This window comes from Leptonychotes weddellii, chromosome 2 (genome assembly GCF_054177405.1).
Source record: "Leptonychotes weddellii isolate Sample4059 chromosome 2, ASM5417740v2, whole genome shotgun sequence".
In the NCBI taxonomy this organism is placed as follows: domain Eukaryota; kingdom Metazoa; phylum Chordata; class Mammalia; order Carnivora; family Phocidae; genus Leptonychotes; species Leptonychotes weddellii.
The window spans coordinates 167,126,912-167,144,046 of record NC_138370.1 but is presented as its reverse complement, the minus strand read 5'-3'; the positions used below and the strand labels follow the sequence as shown (position 1 = coordinate 167,144,046).

Below are 17,135 nucleotides of genomic sequence, written 5' to 3'. Positions count from 1 at the left end.
CCATCACATTAATGCTGCAGCCATCATTTTATTTTTTTTAAAGATTTTATTTTTTTATTTGACAGAGAGAGAGCACAAGAAGGGGTAGCAGCAGAGGGAGAGGGAGAAGCAGGCTCCCCACTGAGCACGGAGTCCGACACGGGGCTCGATCTCAGGACCCTGGGATCATGACCCGAGCCAAAGACAGACGCTTAACCGACTGAGCGCCCTGCAACAATCACATTAATGCGGCAGCCATCACTTTAATGCCGCATGGCTTTATCTCCCTGGGTTTGGATATTTAAGCATCTTAATACCTCTAAAGATCATCAGATATGCAGCATCGTCAAAAAGTTAGGAGTGCCCTAAATTAAAAATAGGAATATCTGGGTCACAAATTACTACATATCATAAGCAACTTAGAGTGTGAATGTGCACCTGCATGTTTGCACACGTGTGTGCACACGTGTGTGTGCACGCTTGTGTGTGTGGCAATACTAGTTTCTGCTGGGATAGCTTCCATCCTTGCTGCCCTCGGCAGCCCAGTCTTGCCCATCAGGACCCTGGACCCCTTTCACCATAAGCAGATGTTTAGTTGGCTGTCTTCCCCACTAGGCTATGAGCATCCTGAGGGCAGGGCTTGCTTGTCCTCCATCACCGAGCACGTAATAAAAAAAACTCAATAAGTTATTGAGGGATGAATAAGCCAATGCAATCCCACCATAGACACTCCAGGGTGCCATAGTACATGCTACTTCTTTAATGGTTTTAAAACCAAAGCCATCATAAAAGTAACAGCATTCTTTCGTCTCTCCCTTTTCCCCTGCCTCCATTAAAAAAAAAAAAAAATCACAGGAACTATGGAATTAGGACTGGAAACCATTCCCCACGCGTTCTTTCCCCACCCCCTACCCTCCTGTTATACCAAGAGTATCTGGTATCCCTTCAAGGAGGTCTCTGGAGACCTGGTAATATTATATACACGGTTAGGCTCCTTGGTACAATGGAGTGAATTAAGGCAGAGATTTCAGTTTCTAACTATAAATGTCTTGACATATTTTCCTGACAGACAAACGCCTGGAAATATAATAAGCTATATTTTAATGTTTATTTGTCTCAAATACAGTATTTTTTCAACAGACAAATGCGAAGTTTTGAGTCCAGAAAAAAACAGGTTTAAATCACCATCCCAGCAAGCAGTTTTTAAAATAGTACACACAAGTGATCATTTCAAAGCAGTTTAATGCATTTAGCCAACAGGCATTAACAGTCTTTCCAGAATAACCTAACACCTTAAGCTTATTTTCTAGTCTTGGTTCAGATGAATTTTAACCTTTCTAAAAAAAAAAAAACAAAACTGACAGTACAGGGCACCCACTGATCTCTGTAATTTTAGTACATCCTGCATTTGCATTTTGAGGTTCTTTTATGGTGACAGGAAAAAACAATCCTAGACCTTCTTTAACGTGCAGGTTTTAAGACAATGGTGCACAGAGCATTTGGAGGAGAAGTGTGGTTCTCCAGCTCCAGCCAGTCGGTGTGGAAAAGCAAGACGCCGTGACTCAGCAAGTTGCCTTCACCAAGGAGGGTGGGAGAAAAGGAACAGAGGCTTGACACAGAGTCAATAACACATTATTTACCTTGATTTTATTTTTAACGTAGTAGATTAAAAACAGAAGCAAACAGTTCACCTAATCAGGGACTCTGGGGCCAACAAGAGAACCTTGCCATTCACATCTCATCTACACCAGAGCTGTTGGGGGAGGGTAGAGGCTCAGGAAGAAGGGAAGATTTATCCAAGGCCAGAGGCTCAAGCTTAGGGAGGAGAGTGGCTGTGAGAAGAGTTCAGGAAACCCACCCATAAAATGAACCAAATCTGTGGGCCCGTGACATCACATGAAGAGCCATGGAGGGAAGGGAAGAGTCGCTACCCAATGCCACCCCAGTCTTGCCAGTTTACCTCCATGGTCCCATTTCATGTTCAAGATGCCCCTGATGTTAATTGCTGCTCTCAGTCCGCCGCCTTGGAAACTGAGTCTCTGAGACTCACCTTACATGTCCTGGATAGGGTAGGATTTCAATTCTCTGTCATCTCCCTCCCCACTCTGCCTTTTCCCTTGACTCGCTGGTACATCACTATGGGGTCCTTGTGCCAGGCTGTAAGGAGGTTTTTCCCAGAAGGCATAGCCCATCATTTCCGGTTTCCCAATCCTGGCAAAGGCAGGAGGAAAAGTCAGGGCTGGAGACCCTGGGGATCCATCCTCTAAAATGACTGCTAAAAGTTTCATGAACCACATCTTGGGCCTCACTGGTGGACAAATAAAGTGTCCCTGGGCAAGTTACATAATCCTGGCTTACGGTAATTTTGCATCTTTAAAAAAAATGCCATGAAAATCCATCCTTTGCTTCAGACACACTAGGCTAAAAATAGCTCAGTCAGCCAGTAACTGTGTAATTTTTCCTTTGTGCATCTCCCCATTCACTGATTCTTTTCTCTCAGCAGACAAATATGCTCCAAGACAGATCGCTAGTCCCCCCCTCCACAAAGTGACCAGAGTGATCTTGCCCAAAAGCAGATCAAATTATTTCACACACACACACACACACACACACACACACACACACACACCACCCAGGCAAAAATCTACCTTTATCAGTTCCCTTTGTCCAATACAGTAGAAGCTAATGTTGATTTAATCCTTACCATGTGTGAGGTGCACGTCTAAGGGCTTAAAGGCCTTATCTCATTAAATTCCCCCAAAACAATCCTGTGAGGGAAAGACTACTATTGTATCATTTTCCAAATAAGGAAACCAAGGCACAGGGACACGAAACAATCACGTCAGGGCCCTGTTTGTACTCACCATGTTAAGTCCAATAGATAGTCTCTGAAAGATGAAAACCAAAGCTCCTGGCTTGGCATACCAAAGCCTTCACTGGCGGTCCCCCACTTCCTCTCCAGCCTTGTCTCCTACCACCTTCACCAACCCTACCTGACACATATATATATGCATACTGAACAGATTCCCCCAGACCCTCTCAGCCCCAACCATGCCAAAATCCTCACCCTTCCTCAAACAGATGATCACCTTTCAAGGCTCAATTTCTTCTGCCAAAAACCTTCTTGCCACCATCTTTCTCGGATTGGCAAATCCCCACTCATCCCTGAAGACCCTCCTTCTTACAAGTCCTTACTGTGTTCTCACTAAGCTCCTTCACCACAGGGATGCCACCCTCTTCATCTCTAGGCCCGTAAGACCACATAAGGTAGATGCTCAATATCCACTAAACAGAGAAGCCATGACAATAACAGTTAACACTCACAGGGGGCAGGCACTATGCTAACTACTTTATAAGAATGATTTCATTCAGTCCTCATCAAAACCCAAAGCCGTAGTTTCTATCACCATTCCTACAGTACCCAGGAAGGCAACCGAGACACGGAGGGGTAAATTGATGCACTCAAGGTCATACAAATAGTAAGAAAAATAAGTCTGCGTGACTCCAGAAGTTAATGGTTTAATGCTGGTGCTGTGGTAGGGGATGATATTGCACACCACAACACTGTAATAGGAGCACATGTGTATGAAGCTTATCTATAAAATGCATATTACCCATATTAAAACAGTGATAACTCAGAATCTGGTTACAAAATGGCTGCCTCTGTGAAATGTGCCTTTAAAAAAAGACCACTACTGGCCACAGAGAATGTAAATTGTCACGAAGGATACAAACATGAATAAGAGAGTACCTGACCCCAAGGATCTCTTCGATCCAGTGGAGGAAATAAGATAACATTGCATACAGCTCATGACATAGCTCACTTCTTGAGATTTCGCTTTTCTCCTTGAATCAAATATATGTCCTTCAAACAGTGTCATAAATTAACTTGCTATATCCCAACCTACTGGTTCTAGATCAACACTAACTCTTAACATTAATTCAAGCTCTTTCTTCCCAGTATAAATTGTACAAAATCTTTTGATTTATGGACCTTGCACAAAGTTGCATGTCAGCTACCTCTTGACTCAGAAATAACACAAGAGAAAGAAAAACAGGAGGGGGAAAAAGATCTGTCCTCAAATGGGAGGGGAAATCCTTAAAAAGAGACAGAGAGCCCTCGGTGAAGGTTTCTGCCTGGTATTAAATGCTAATCATAACAGTCACCATAGCTAAATCCTTAGTACCAGCATCCCATCTTACTGGGAGACAAGCTTGGTTATTAAAAATACTAATTCTTGGGGTGCCTGGGTGGCTCAGTCATTAGGCAGCTGCCTTCGGCTTGGGTCACGATCCCAGGGTCCCGGGATGGAGCCCCGCATAGGGCTCCCTGCTCGGCGGGAAGCCTGCTCCTCCCTCTTCCACTCCCCCAGCTTGTGTTCCCTCTCTCGCTGTGTCTCTCTCTGTCAAATGAATGGATAAAATCTTTAAAAAAAAAAAAACAAAAACTAATTCTTTGAGTTTAAATCATGGTACAAATGAGCCAGATAATTTTTTAAATATTTATATGGTGTTAATATTTAAAACATAAGCATAAGTGTAAAGAATTCAGACAACTAAAAATATATTTTGAGGGGCGCCTGGGTGGCTCAGATGGTTAAGCGTCTGCCTTCGGCTCAGGTCATGATCTCAGGGTCCTGGGATCGAGTCCCGCATCGGGCTCCCTGCTCCTTGGGAGCCTGCTTCTCCCTCTGCCTTTCTCTCTCGCTCTGTCTCTCATGAATAAAAAAAAAAAAAAATATATATATATTTTGAAAAGGCTTAAGAGCACAGTGAAACACTCATAATTTTAGTTAAAAGAGTTAGATTCAAAAAAGAGCACTCAATATGCTCCTAGGCATGAAAAGTTTGATGTATATGCTTTTGTGTATTACATGTATATACTAATATGTTAACAGCAATTTTTTGCATAGTAAAATTAGAGAAAATTTGTATTGACCTCTTTGCATATTGTTGTATTTTATAAATACTCTATCTTGTTAATGTACCATGTTTTTAACATCAGAAAAATTAAACATAGATTTTAAAGCACACCCAATTTTAAATAAAATTGGCAAAGAAAACAATCACACATTCTAAAACAAGGTAGGTTAGTGATGTGTTTTTCAACATCAGTAGCATGATGCTAAAGATTGATACAATTTTAGGGCAATCAGAAAACTGGAAAAGGAGAAAGGGGTTTGAAACATAGACATTTTTGGAGGATTGAAGAATTAGTGGTTGGTAAGAGTATTTAATTTGGCCAGTCCCTGGTTATTACCAGGCAACTAGTGTTATGATCTACAAAACCTGAGACCATTTAGCAGCACTTCAGAGTCTAGATAAGCGCCACCTGTGTCTGGTTTCCGTGCTTCCAAAATCAGGAGCTTGGACTAGATATCTTTCGTGTCTATTCCAGCTCTGAAATTCTAGGATTCAGCTAATTTGAGAGTGGTCGGCTCCATCGAATGTTCTCCATCAAAACCTTTCAAAGGCAGGAGACATGCACCAACTGCTTAATTTCAATTTCAAGCAAGAAATTTTAGCCAACTGCAGAGTAATCATGGCTAAAATTATAAGGTATAAGAGGACTTTGTGTGTGTGTGTGTGTGTGTGTGTACTGTCAAATGGTCAGCCTTGTTTATTAGTTTAGCTTTTGCTTGTCTACACAATTTTCAGTCTCAAGATAAAATCCTCGTAAGTCCTAAGAAATGACCCATATTGGGAAGCAAAATTTAACAAGCACTACCCTCTCCAAAAAATAAATATATATATTTTTATATTCATATATATATGCAAACAATTTAATATCTGAACGATGCAAGATACTTGACTAGAAAGATTGATAAAAAGTTATTAATATGGCATGGTCAAAAAAAATCACAGGTGACCTGGTCAAGGGGATGAAGTGTAGGAAGGTATGTGTAATTTAAAGAATTCAATAACGAAACATCAAGGAAGCCCTACACTGAGACTAGTGGGACAGATCAGCACCTTGTTAACACTCAGGTGCATCTCTAAGGAAAGCAGAAGGAGGCAGCTTTCCTACCCATCACCCTGATCCCTCTGGCCAGAAAGATACCGCACGGTACCATTCAGCACACTGCTGCCTCACTCGTGTGCATTTTCACCGTGTTAGGGAGTAAGCCACAAGGTGTCACAGTGGATCAATTGGCAGGGCTATTATCAGTCCAGACGCGCAGGTGATGCTTCAGGCTTCCGAGTAGTGCTGACACAGCTTCCTTGGAGAAGTCTGTGCAGAGCTGCATATTGAGAGGTGCACCTCTTTAGACGGAATGGCCAGTCCAGGACAGCAAGTGTGTGTTCCCCAGCCCTCCCTGGGGCCCCCATTTAGGTGGCCCTGGAGAGGTGCCGCTGGTTCAAGGGAACATTTCAATGTTCTGTTGTCTCCACTGAGTTCTTGGCAGGAGCAAGCCCTGAACACAGCTTTCTCCCAATGGCACCGAGCGTGTGTGTCCTACACATTGGTCAATTCCTGATCCTTAACTATATATAGGTAAGTCTCAGAGATCATTATAACCTGGATTTGGGGGGAGAGCACGGCCACGAGAAGACACACGATTATTATGTCAGCGCTACTGTATAACAGTGAGAAACGCTGATGGCGTTATCTTATATAAGAACACCAAATCCATGAGTCTTACAACGACATTACAAGTTTGACTCATAAGATTGCAGTGTGCTAGTACAAGCCACGTAAAAAATATTTGTAAAGATACTTTCAGGAAATCAAGCTGTCTTACATTGCTTGTGCGACTTAATTTGCTGCCGGGATAGAGAATAGGGGCCGCAAATCATCATCATCATCATCTTCGTTCCCATTCATTGAGCATTTACTATACACTGAAATCCCCCCTTATCTGTGGGAGATGCATTCCAAGACCCCCAGTGGATGCCTGAAATCGTGGACAGTACCAAACCCTATAGATACTATGTTTTCTCCCAGAATACACGCCTATGATAAAGTGTAATTTATAATTGGGCATAGTAAGAGATTAACAACAATTACTAACAATAAAATAATTATAACAACGCGCTGTAATAAACGTTATGTGAATGTGGTCTCTCTCTCTCAAAATATCGGATTGTATTGTAGTCACCCTTCTTCCGGTGAAGATGGGAGATGACAAAATGGCTATGTGATGAGGCGAGGTGAGGTGAATGGCGTAGGCGTCCCGATGTAGCGTTAGCCTACTATTGACCTTCCGACAAGATAGCAGAAGCACGGTCATCTGCTCCTGGACCTCGGTTCACTGGGGGAACTGAAACTGAGCAAAGCAAAACTGCGGATAAGTGGGGGAGGGGGCCTTCTTGTGCCAGGCATCTTACATCCATTAGCCATTCACCTCCCAAGCTAAAACTCAAGCTAAGAAAACAAACCCTCAGGAAAGTTAAGAAACTTCCCTAAGATCACACAGTAAGCAAGAGGCAAGCCCGGGGTTTGGATCCAGATCTGAGTTGCTCTAGGTCAAACTTCCGTTCAGATCTTTACATTCCAGGCACGTCACTCTTTTCGCTCCAAAGGAAAAAAACACTGTTGGAAACACTGTGCATATTTCCTAACTAGAAGGTGCACACATACACAAACACAATCCGATTGGGGAGAGCATCTCTCTCTCTCCGTCTGTCTCTGTCTGTCTCTCTCTCACACACACGTACACACTAGTTAGCAAACACAAAGTTATTAACCACAAGATCATACGCTAATATAACTTTCCATATTTTCTGTTGTGCAAGTCATTTCAAATAAGCTAATTAATGGCCCTAAAAGCCCTTTCCCAAAGTGCAAAGTGCTCCAGGAAATGTAAGGTACGCTCATGATTCATCTCATAATTCATGGCTGTGGGCCCCTAGGTAGATCCAAAGAGAAAGAAGCGGTAGATACATCAAATGAGAAAAAAACACTACGATAAGTGTAAATATTTTTAATCAGAAGTCGGGAGACTCCCAACAGATTCACACCACCCAGAAGGCAAAATTCTCGGGTCAACACTTTCTTCTCAGAAGAAATTCCTTTTCCAGCCTTCTTTTTTCTGCAGGTCTGGCTGAGCATTCTATCCATGAACGCTCACCGGGCTATTAGGCTCACAGATTCTTTTCCAACTGTAACTGTTGGTAAGATTCAAGGTAAATTCCAGTATCAATGTGGATAGTACCAATACAGCGAAATCTCCTTTATTCAACCAGTATATTTTGCATATCAACTATGTGCTAGGGAGCACTGTGGGGGACAACTACGAACAAGACAAATGAGGGCTCTGCCTTCACACAGCTCATATTCTATGGGGGACAGGCAGATGCTTCAGAAATAAACTAGAAGCAATAAAATATCAGCTTGCTATAATTTCTATGAAGAAAATTACCAGGACATGTGATAGTAAGTGAGTGGGGTGAAGGGAAGTCATTTTAATTGAGGTGCTCCAAGCGTCTCTGTGAAGGGGCCATTTAGGCTGGTCAGTAGAGGACCTATGAAGTGCTGGGACTCTTATCCTTCATTGTCACTACCTTCTTGGAGATATTTAATTGATTACCTGCAAATAAAGCCAACGCCATGCCAAAATCTAATTCAAATTAGATCTGCTAATACTTCATGGGTTATTATAGAGGAATCTGTATATCCATCCTATGACTGAGGGCAAAGGTGTTGAGACGTGAACGAGCTTGGACAGTTAATAGATCCAAAGATGCTCTTTGTGACTGGAGTCTACTGAACATGTAGAAGGAGATAAGACTGGACATCTGGAAGGAGCAGATCAATCCATTCTTACAGCTAGAGCAAGGAGCTTATTCTAGGTGTAAGGGAAAGCTGAAGAGTGACGTGATCGGATTTATGCTTCAAAAATATCACTTTGGCTGCTTGTGGGGAATAGATTTTAAGGTGGAGAGAGGGAACAGGGAGCACAGTTAGGAAGCCATCCTAATCCTGAAAAGAGAGGATCGGGTTGCGATGTCACCAGAACAGAGTAGCTCCCTCTTCTTCAGAGGGGTCTGTCGAATCTCTAACACTGGGCCTTCTGTTTTTAGTTGGAAGACTAAAACTTCAAACTAGGTTAGTCAAAGGTGGTGGTTAAGTGAGGGCAAGTCAGGGCCTCCAAAGGAGAGTGGGGGGCCTTTACCAAACACATGCTTTGGGAGAGAACACTGAATGGGTAAGTGAGAAGATACAGCCCCCAGGGATGCCCAGGTATGGACTCAAGTCTACACGTCTGTGAGCTTCACTTTTCCTGTATCTGTTACAGGACACCAGAATGCATGAGTCTCAGGCTTGGGGTAGATCAAATAAGGAAACCCATCTAATGTCCAATAATGGGCAGGCATTTACGGTAAAGACAAGGGCCTCACTGGGAGCTGAAGTAGGCTGCAAGGGTAGGTAGGGAACATCACCTCCCAACAAAGAAAGGCAGAGACATGAGATGTGGAGATTGCCTCTTGAAAGAGGATCACACTAGGCGAGTGGGAAGCCCCTGTATGCCTTTATTTCCCCTAAGATTCCTCATTGAGTATCTGCAAAGGAAGCCAACACCAGGCCAAATTCTAATCCTAATTTAATTTCCTAATAGCTCATTGTTTAAGAAAATCAAAACACCATCTTCCACAGAGTATGCCTGAGAAGGGTCAAGCACTGGATGGACATCTAAATATTTTTAAGGAAAAAAATTAAACTTTTAGATGATTATGCATAATAATTCCACAACCATTCCAGTGACTCTTCAGAGAAGACCACTTCAACGAATACTGAAGACACTCGTTCTTCAAAAGGGAGTGTCATTTCGGTTCTTTTTTTCTCAATAACCAGGGTATATGGTCCATCTCTGGCACCATCCTTTGGAATTGCCCATGGTCCCTTTCGAAATCAGTCAGGAATCTGAGAGACAAATAGTCAAATCAAGTTAGGTAAATGAGGTCACCTTTCCAGCCCACTGCCAAAGTCAACCTGTCCTAGGGGAGAAAAAATGAATTTATTCACCAAATAAATTTCTACAGGTGAAACTGGAATCCTAGCTAGTATTTCTTAGCTCAGGAGAGGTGCTACAGCAGAAAAGTTAACAGCACAACCTCTAAAACTCAACTAGCATCTGTGTGACCTTGGACAATTTACTTAACCCTTTGTTTCCTCAGGAAAAACCCGGTTAGCGGCACCTACCTCCTGAGGTGATTATGAGGATTACAGGCGCTAACCTACAGCAAGCACTCAGCACCGTGCTCAACACATAGTGAGCACCCATGGATGTTAGCTATCATCACCCTGACCACCTTTCTGAAGGACGTTTACCCTTCAGTGCGTGGACACACCCGTAATCCACCACGTATTAATCTATCATGGCACCTCATTGTAAGACTCGGTTTGTATGTGTTCCTTCATTACCAAATTGTAAGCTTCTAGAGGACAGAAAATGTTTTAATCATCTCTATATTTCTAGGCTCTGGTGTTGTCATTGCCTGAAATACGGCAATTCTTGAAGAAATAACTGAATTTTAAGTATTAATAGTTTCCTATGTCCAGATGCATGCTCCTACAATTTAATTTTTAAAAAAATTTAGGTTGAACTGATGAAAGAAAGAAGAAGAAAAAAAGAAAGAAAGAAAGAGAAAGAAAGAAAGAAAGAAGAAAGAAAAAAAGAAAGAAAGAAAGAAAGAAAGAAAGAAAGAAAGAAATATCTTTGTCAGATAATGACAGAGGTATATGTAATATCTACATCAGTTGAACATTCGTTAAAGCTCTGCTTTCTGACACTTTAAAAAAGAGATTGTTTTCCAAGATCAATTGTATTTTGAGACCCACCAACCAAACCCAAATAAGTTTATGAATCTTATTCTTGACAATGGATAAAGTTGGATATTTGGGGTTGTTTGTTTTATGTTCCGTTTGCTTGTTCAGAAAGGAGGTGCTCTGTGTTCCTCATGAAAAATGAGTTAATGTGGACAAATGTAATAAAAGGAGATTTATAGCCCTGTTCTCCATACAATTTAAATTAATTTCTTTCTGAGACCCAAACAAAAAGCTAAATGCATAAAAAATGCATATGGGTTTTAAATCCTGTATCATAATTGACACACCAAAAAGGGAGATATTTAAATGTGCATTGATTTTAGACTGATATGAAACAGTGTTGACTGTGAGTTGAGAGATTTTTTTTTTCTTCTTGGCCTCCTACTAATAGTTAGTTTGCAGCAATTTTTAATTAAAAACAGTTCCCAAAGTAAGAACATGCGGAGAAAAAAAAAAAAAGACGTCAGGAAAATAAAATCGGTACAAGAGTCCTGCAATTTGTTTTCTGAGGTCATGTAGAGATTTTGAAAAATAAGAGAGTTTGGAAGTCCTCATTTTTAAAAGTGCACTTTTGGTTTCATTTAACATTTTCAAAACAGCTTTCCTTACCACTACCAACGCCCCCTCCCCCCACTCCTCACAACCCCCTTCGGAAAACCTTGGAAAGTTCTCTGTTTAACACTGAAAATCATTCCTATGACACAGAGTAACAGCAGGATTTTTCTTTCTAAATTTCTAGGAAAAAAAAAATCCAAGTTATCACAAAGCGTTTCTCATGTTTTTCCACCTATCCAAAATACCTAATCTCATTTTAACTAGACTCCATTTGAACATCAAGGATACTAAGCTACCCCATGAATAAACATGATGTTACAACGTGAAACCCTGTGACTGAAGTATATAAAAATGTAACTGAAAGAGAAGAATGAGAGCCCCCCAGCCCCTCCCACGCCCTCCCCAGGGAGCTGCAGAGTTGAGCAAGGAGGGGTGCAGGCAGCAGATTTAAATTTCAAGGTCTTCAAACACTGTTCGCGTTCGTATTAAATCCTGTAAAACCAAAAACTGTAATTCTAATAAAAACCTTGTGTGTGTGGCTTCCAATTGTAATCACAGTTTTCTCTTTTGGAGTGGGATGTGTAATGTTGATAAAAGAAAAAAAAGAAACCTCGAAAAAGAAGAAATACATAATGGAACCTACACTTTCCTGGAGTTTGTGGTGTTTTATTAAAATTAGCGTATTGCCAACAGGAAAAAATATATATATACTTAAAAACAGCTTTGTTGCAATGGAGACATGTTGGGTCATTTGAGAAAAAAAAAGGTACAGAAAAGTTAGCTACGAGAATGAAGATTTTTTATAACTTGATAAACTTTCTTAAATTCTATAGTAATCCAACATTAGTAAAATCCTCTCACTAAAAATGAAGGTCACTATAATGTGTCCCACATTTTACCTATATTTTTCATTTCACAGACCTCAGGAAATGAAAAAAAAATAGTTTACTGTTAACTAATCACTGAAGTTTTTACAGAACAAATTCTGATATCTGTAGACCATGTTTTTATAGCCTATCTGACTGCACTCTGCGTGCAATGCTAAACTAACTATAAAATTGTGTAGTTGTGTTCTTCTCAAATACATTTGGGACAGCAAGACCATTCAAATACAAGAATTTTGGAAGACGTCGGGTAAATCATGGTAGCACACACAACGGAAAATGTCACCCCCTTCCTCCTGCCTGGGAATTACAGTGACCAACAGTGATGCAGAGCTCAAAGAGTTTCTCTTAATTTCATTTAAAAGGGTGGGGGGAGAACACCCACACATTTCTTTATGAAATTCCACTAAGATTCTGATGTTGCAAATAAATTTCATTTCCCAGAACAGCCAATAGCATTTAAAACATATTTTTTTGTTGTTTCTGGTGGCTTTGTAATACATTCATGTTCCTTTAAAAATGTCCTATAAGGGATGCCTGGGTGGCTCAGTCTGTTAAAAATGTCCTATAATCTCTGAGACACTTGCTTTCCTTTGCCACAAAGATTAGGGACCTAAGTCACCTCATGGATAAAATAAAGGTGGAGAAGGTGGGGATGAGCACTTTTAAGGGGAATGGGAGGCTGATGCCCAAAGCAGCTTCAGGGTACACCAGGCCCCCAGAGGCACTGGGATTGTGTTAATTCCAGTGACATAGTTCTCGAACTCTCTCTCCTCTTCCATCTACTGATTCACTGATCGGCAAGTTAACAAATGTTTACTGAGTACCTACTTTGTCCCAGGAACGGCATGCTCCAAGCACTACTTTAAAACAAGACTGTCAGGGTCTCTGCCTTCAGCTTTTTCTCCACTATGACTTCATTGTTTCAGTACTATTTGTGAGTTCGAACTGAATAGCATGAGCACAGAAATAATGTCTGTGCTCCTCATGCTGGTTCACAATATTTTCTCGTACAAAAGAAAACCAAACCCAGGACTTTTGCAGCATCTGAAATTTTTAAGAATTTTAGCGGTATCGCGAGGTAATTTTTAGATGAGGAACCATGATCTACGCCAAATAGTTGTAGGAAGTGACAGAAACAAGAAAGGCACAGGATTAACTTCCAATCCAACACTCTTTAAACTCTCACTACCCAGTTTCTGAAGGACTTTGATTTAATTGGAAGAAATGCACCAATTGCAGGAGAGAATGCCCTGCGGTCAGCTACAGAAAGAGAATAGGTAAGTCCCCTGCTTCTTTACCACTTTCTTTCCTTTCCATACAGAAGGAGGTTTCTAGAAAATTGCTACTAATTTGACCACAATGTATTCATCAACACTGATCTGCTACAATTTCTTTCTAGCCAAGTCTATGTTCAAAAAGGAATGGGGACTTGAGAGTATTACCCAAATTATGTGTGTGTGTGTGTGTGTGTGTGTATGTGTGTGGTATTAGGACTCAATGAAATAATACCATGTAATATAGGATCAGGAACCAGAAGACAGAGGAGAAAGAAGTGAGTCTCTCTTGCCAAAAATGATTGAAAGCCTTGGTTAAGTTGCAAAAGTCACTCAACGATCTATTTGATTTTGTGTGTGAATAACCTGGTAACTCTTTCCTGGCTATTCTTGCATTTTGTTTCAACCATCTCTAGGACTCAGAACAACTTTACATCAAGAATCATCATTGAAGGCACAATGTAACTTCCTCACGAAAAGGGTTTTTTTTTTGTCTAAATATTTTCTTTTCCAACTACAAACTATGATTAAAATTTAATATTGAATGTTAATATTTAAATATCTTAGGAGAAATTATTTTATTCTCTCCTTTTTTCATATGAAATGAAAACAAATTTATGGCCTTTGGGTTCCATGACATCATTTACTTCTTGGCAAAGAGAAAAGAAGTGTCAGGGCGATTATTTGTGTAATTGTAAAAAAGATCTAATTAAGGGGGGAAATGTTCGGGGTTGGCTCTAGAACATACCAGAAAACACTTCACAGTGCTTTTTTGGTCACGGTCAGAGAGGTTTTAAAAAATCTTTAAGATTTGTCAGAGCAAGCTTTTCTCTCCAGTTTCTTGAGCTAGGAAGTGGTTTTTTTCTACTCAGAGGAAAATCTTTAAAAGTAATACCCCATAATCCAAAAGGTAGGAGTTCCTGAGTTCAGCTCTCACAAAAGATAATGTGACTTTTTTTAGGAAACATACTACGAAAGGGGGACTTTTCAAAGGTTTTCTTTCAAATGGGAAACAAATGTGGGACCTTTCTGCATCTGCAGATTTCCGTGAGGGCCAGGACAGGGAAGTGCCCCAGATCATCTAGCTCTGAACTGGCCAAGTGATAATTTAGGAGCACAGGGGAACATAGATATGAGGGAAATCTGCCTGTTCTCCTAACCAAGGAGGATGGCAGAGAAACCTCATGCCACAACTTCTCAGAAACTTTCTAAAACATAAGCCGGACGCAGGTTATTTTTAAATCCTGTTGCTGTTCAGGAACTGAGCCCTAATGGCCCTTGTTCTCTTGTTTTCAACCAAGTATATTTTTAAGACCTTTTTTAACCCCAAATTTGTATTGCAATGAATGTGTGTTGAACTACAAGACATTTTCTATCCCCCTAATTCTGATAAGCAGGCTATGACAACCAACAATTTCTGCAAGAATTTCAGAGTCCCGCAGATAGTTCCAAAAAAACTGAACGAAATATACAAACTGTAACACACACAAAACAACACACAGGAATATAATTTACTGCCCACAGGTCACCACCCTAAGCAAAACAGGGTTTACACTTCTGTAAAAGCTACTGGCTTCTGGGGAGAGCAACAGTATCAATTATATTTAACTTCTATGATGTATTAACATATAAAGAAAATAGTGCTAAAGACAACCCAGTTTTGTTTGTTTTTTTTTTTTAGGAAAAAAAAAAATCAGTCCTTGTCCAGCAGTTAGCCAATCAGAAAGCAGGTCACATCTTGTTAGCTGCATTAAATACATTAAGCGTCATGAATTCTCCATGCTCTGTTGACAATTTAAGCAAGTGTGTTTTATTTTATCATACAACATTAAGTGAGTCCCCTTCCAGAGCTGAGAGTCAATCTTCAATCTAAAATTCCACCAGAACTATTCCCTTAAAGCTCTTTGCCATCAACCCTCTGGGTATTTGCACTCGGGCAGAGAAGACGGGAGTCCCAGCGATTTCTACTTCTTAAAGTGACTTTGGTGCACCTATAACAAACTCCTCAGAACACTTCAACACAAAGCTCCAACTCACAGGCAAATGGACGGCCCAGCAGCAGGACCTGCCAGCCTAGCTAGCACACAGAGAAAAAGTCAACTGGCATTAAATATTTAAATTGCAGGAGGCAGTCTGGAGTTTTGCATTTACAAAGTTCTGAAAGTCCTCTCTGCTCCCAGAGTTGCTGGCCGAGAAGGCAGAGGCTCACTCCCTCTCTCAGGCACAAGATTACAAATATGCAAAACTCGAGCTGACTTGAATGCAGAGCCAGCTCCCGGTGGAAGGTAGAGCTCTTAGCGAGACACTCCCATCAGCGATAAGAGAAAGTCGAGAACCCCCTTGCCCCAAGCAACTGGTTTCTGAATTTAACACGGAAATATACAAACAATGTATCCCTCCAGGGTTAGTTCTGAAAAGTGTAGGGGGTTACCCTTCTGCCCCCTCCACCTCGATTTTGATGACTTTGAAAAGCAAATACAGGTCAAAGCAGACTTCCTCTGGGGATTTGTTAAAAATTTATTTTGCCAGATGCAAATGATCCCCCAAATCCCTGGGAATTATATCTCACGAAACACCAACGGGACCGACTCAGAGCCTGCAAGCCCCGGAGTTCGGGAAGAACAGCATTTCTGGAGACCCGGCAGGCGAATCAAGTGCTGGGTTGTCTATTTCAAGATTCCGGCAGAAACTGTCCCCAGCTCCAAGAGTTGCTGTGCGTGGAAACCCAGCGTTCAAACTAGTGGATTCATCCTGGCGCTCATTTCCACGTACGTGGTAGTATCTAGTGGGACACTTCCCACAGAATTCAGCCAGCAACCCAGGAAAAGCCCATGCAGTTTAAAAAAAAAAAAAAAAAAAAAGACACAAACACACACCCAAGGTTGAAGTACTTACCTCTGTGCGAGACTGCAGTCTCTTGTTCATCTCATAGATTCGGTACTCTGGCTGCACCATGTATGGTGTATGTCTCCTATAAAATGGGCCGAAAGGAGAAGAATAGAAGGGGTCATGTGGTGTGCTGGACATCTTGCCTGCTTGTCGAAAATCAAGCTAAACAGAGTATCAGTAACGTCCATGCAGAGCACATGGGCTGTGTTCCTCACAGTACAAAGTAGACGCACGCACACGCTCACACACACACACACACACACACACAGAGGCAGGCAGGCAGGCAGGCTGAACACACTGGCTGGGAACTGCTGTTGGAGCCCTCTATAGCAGGAGAGGAGAGGGAGAGCGAGAGAGAAGGGAGGGAGGGAGGGAAGGAGGGAGGGAGGGAGCACGGGAGAGGAGGGAGAGGGAGAGAGCAGGAGCTTCAGAGAGGAAGGGAGGTTGGTAGGGAGGAAGGGAGGCAAGGAGGGAGGGAGGGAGAGAATGAGAGTGAGAGAGAGAGAGAAGCTGGATAGCTTTAGGCACCACTGCTTGTTTTTAAAGAAGCAGTTTGTGGAGAGGTCATTTCCTGTCCACACTGTAGACTAGTTCAAAAATATAATTCTCCTCACAGTCTGACAGAAGTCTAAGGTTTGGTTTTAATTTTTTTCCTCCAGCCAGGACCCTTCACAACCTGATTGCTAAGCTTGTTAGCATATAGGTGGTTTAACCGCTGCCTGAGCCACTCACCCCTGATAGCCACGCTGTTGTAATTTATCAGAAATGTGATTACTACAA

General features: G+C 41.5%; 1 protein-coding gene across 10 annotated transcripts in view; it reads right to left on the bottom strand.

The window, feature by feature from the left end:
- LDB2 (LIM domain binding 2) overlaps positions 1–16,880 on the bottom strand; it is a 376,618-nt gene extending 359,738 nt beyond the window's left edge. For 6 of the 10 annotated variants that reach the window (XM_006743372.3, XM_031039206.2, XM_006743373.3 and 3 more), the window contains exon 1: positions 16,362–16,879. In XM_006743372.3, coding sequence (XP_006743435.1) covers positions 16,362–16,493 — 132 coding nt within the window. In that variant the 5' untranslated portion in view covers positions 16,494–16,879. Of the gene's footprint in view, positions 1–16,361 lie in introns of all 10 variants that reach the window. The other 4 variants (XM_031039207.2, XM_081812577.1, XM_031039210.2 and 1 more) reach the window with 1 other exon arrangement.
- Between the last annotated feature and the right edge of the window lie 255 nt (positions 16,881–17,135).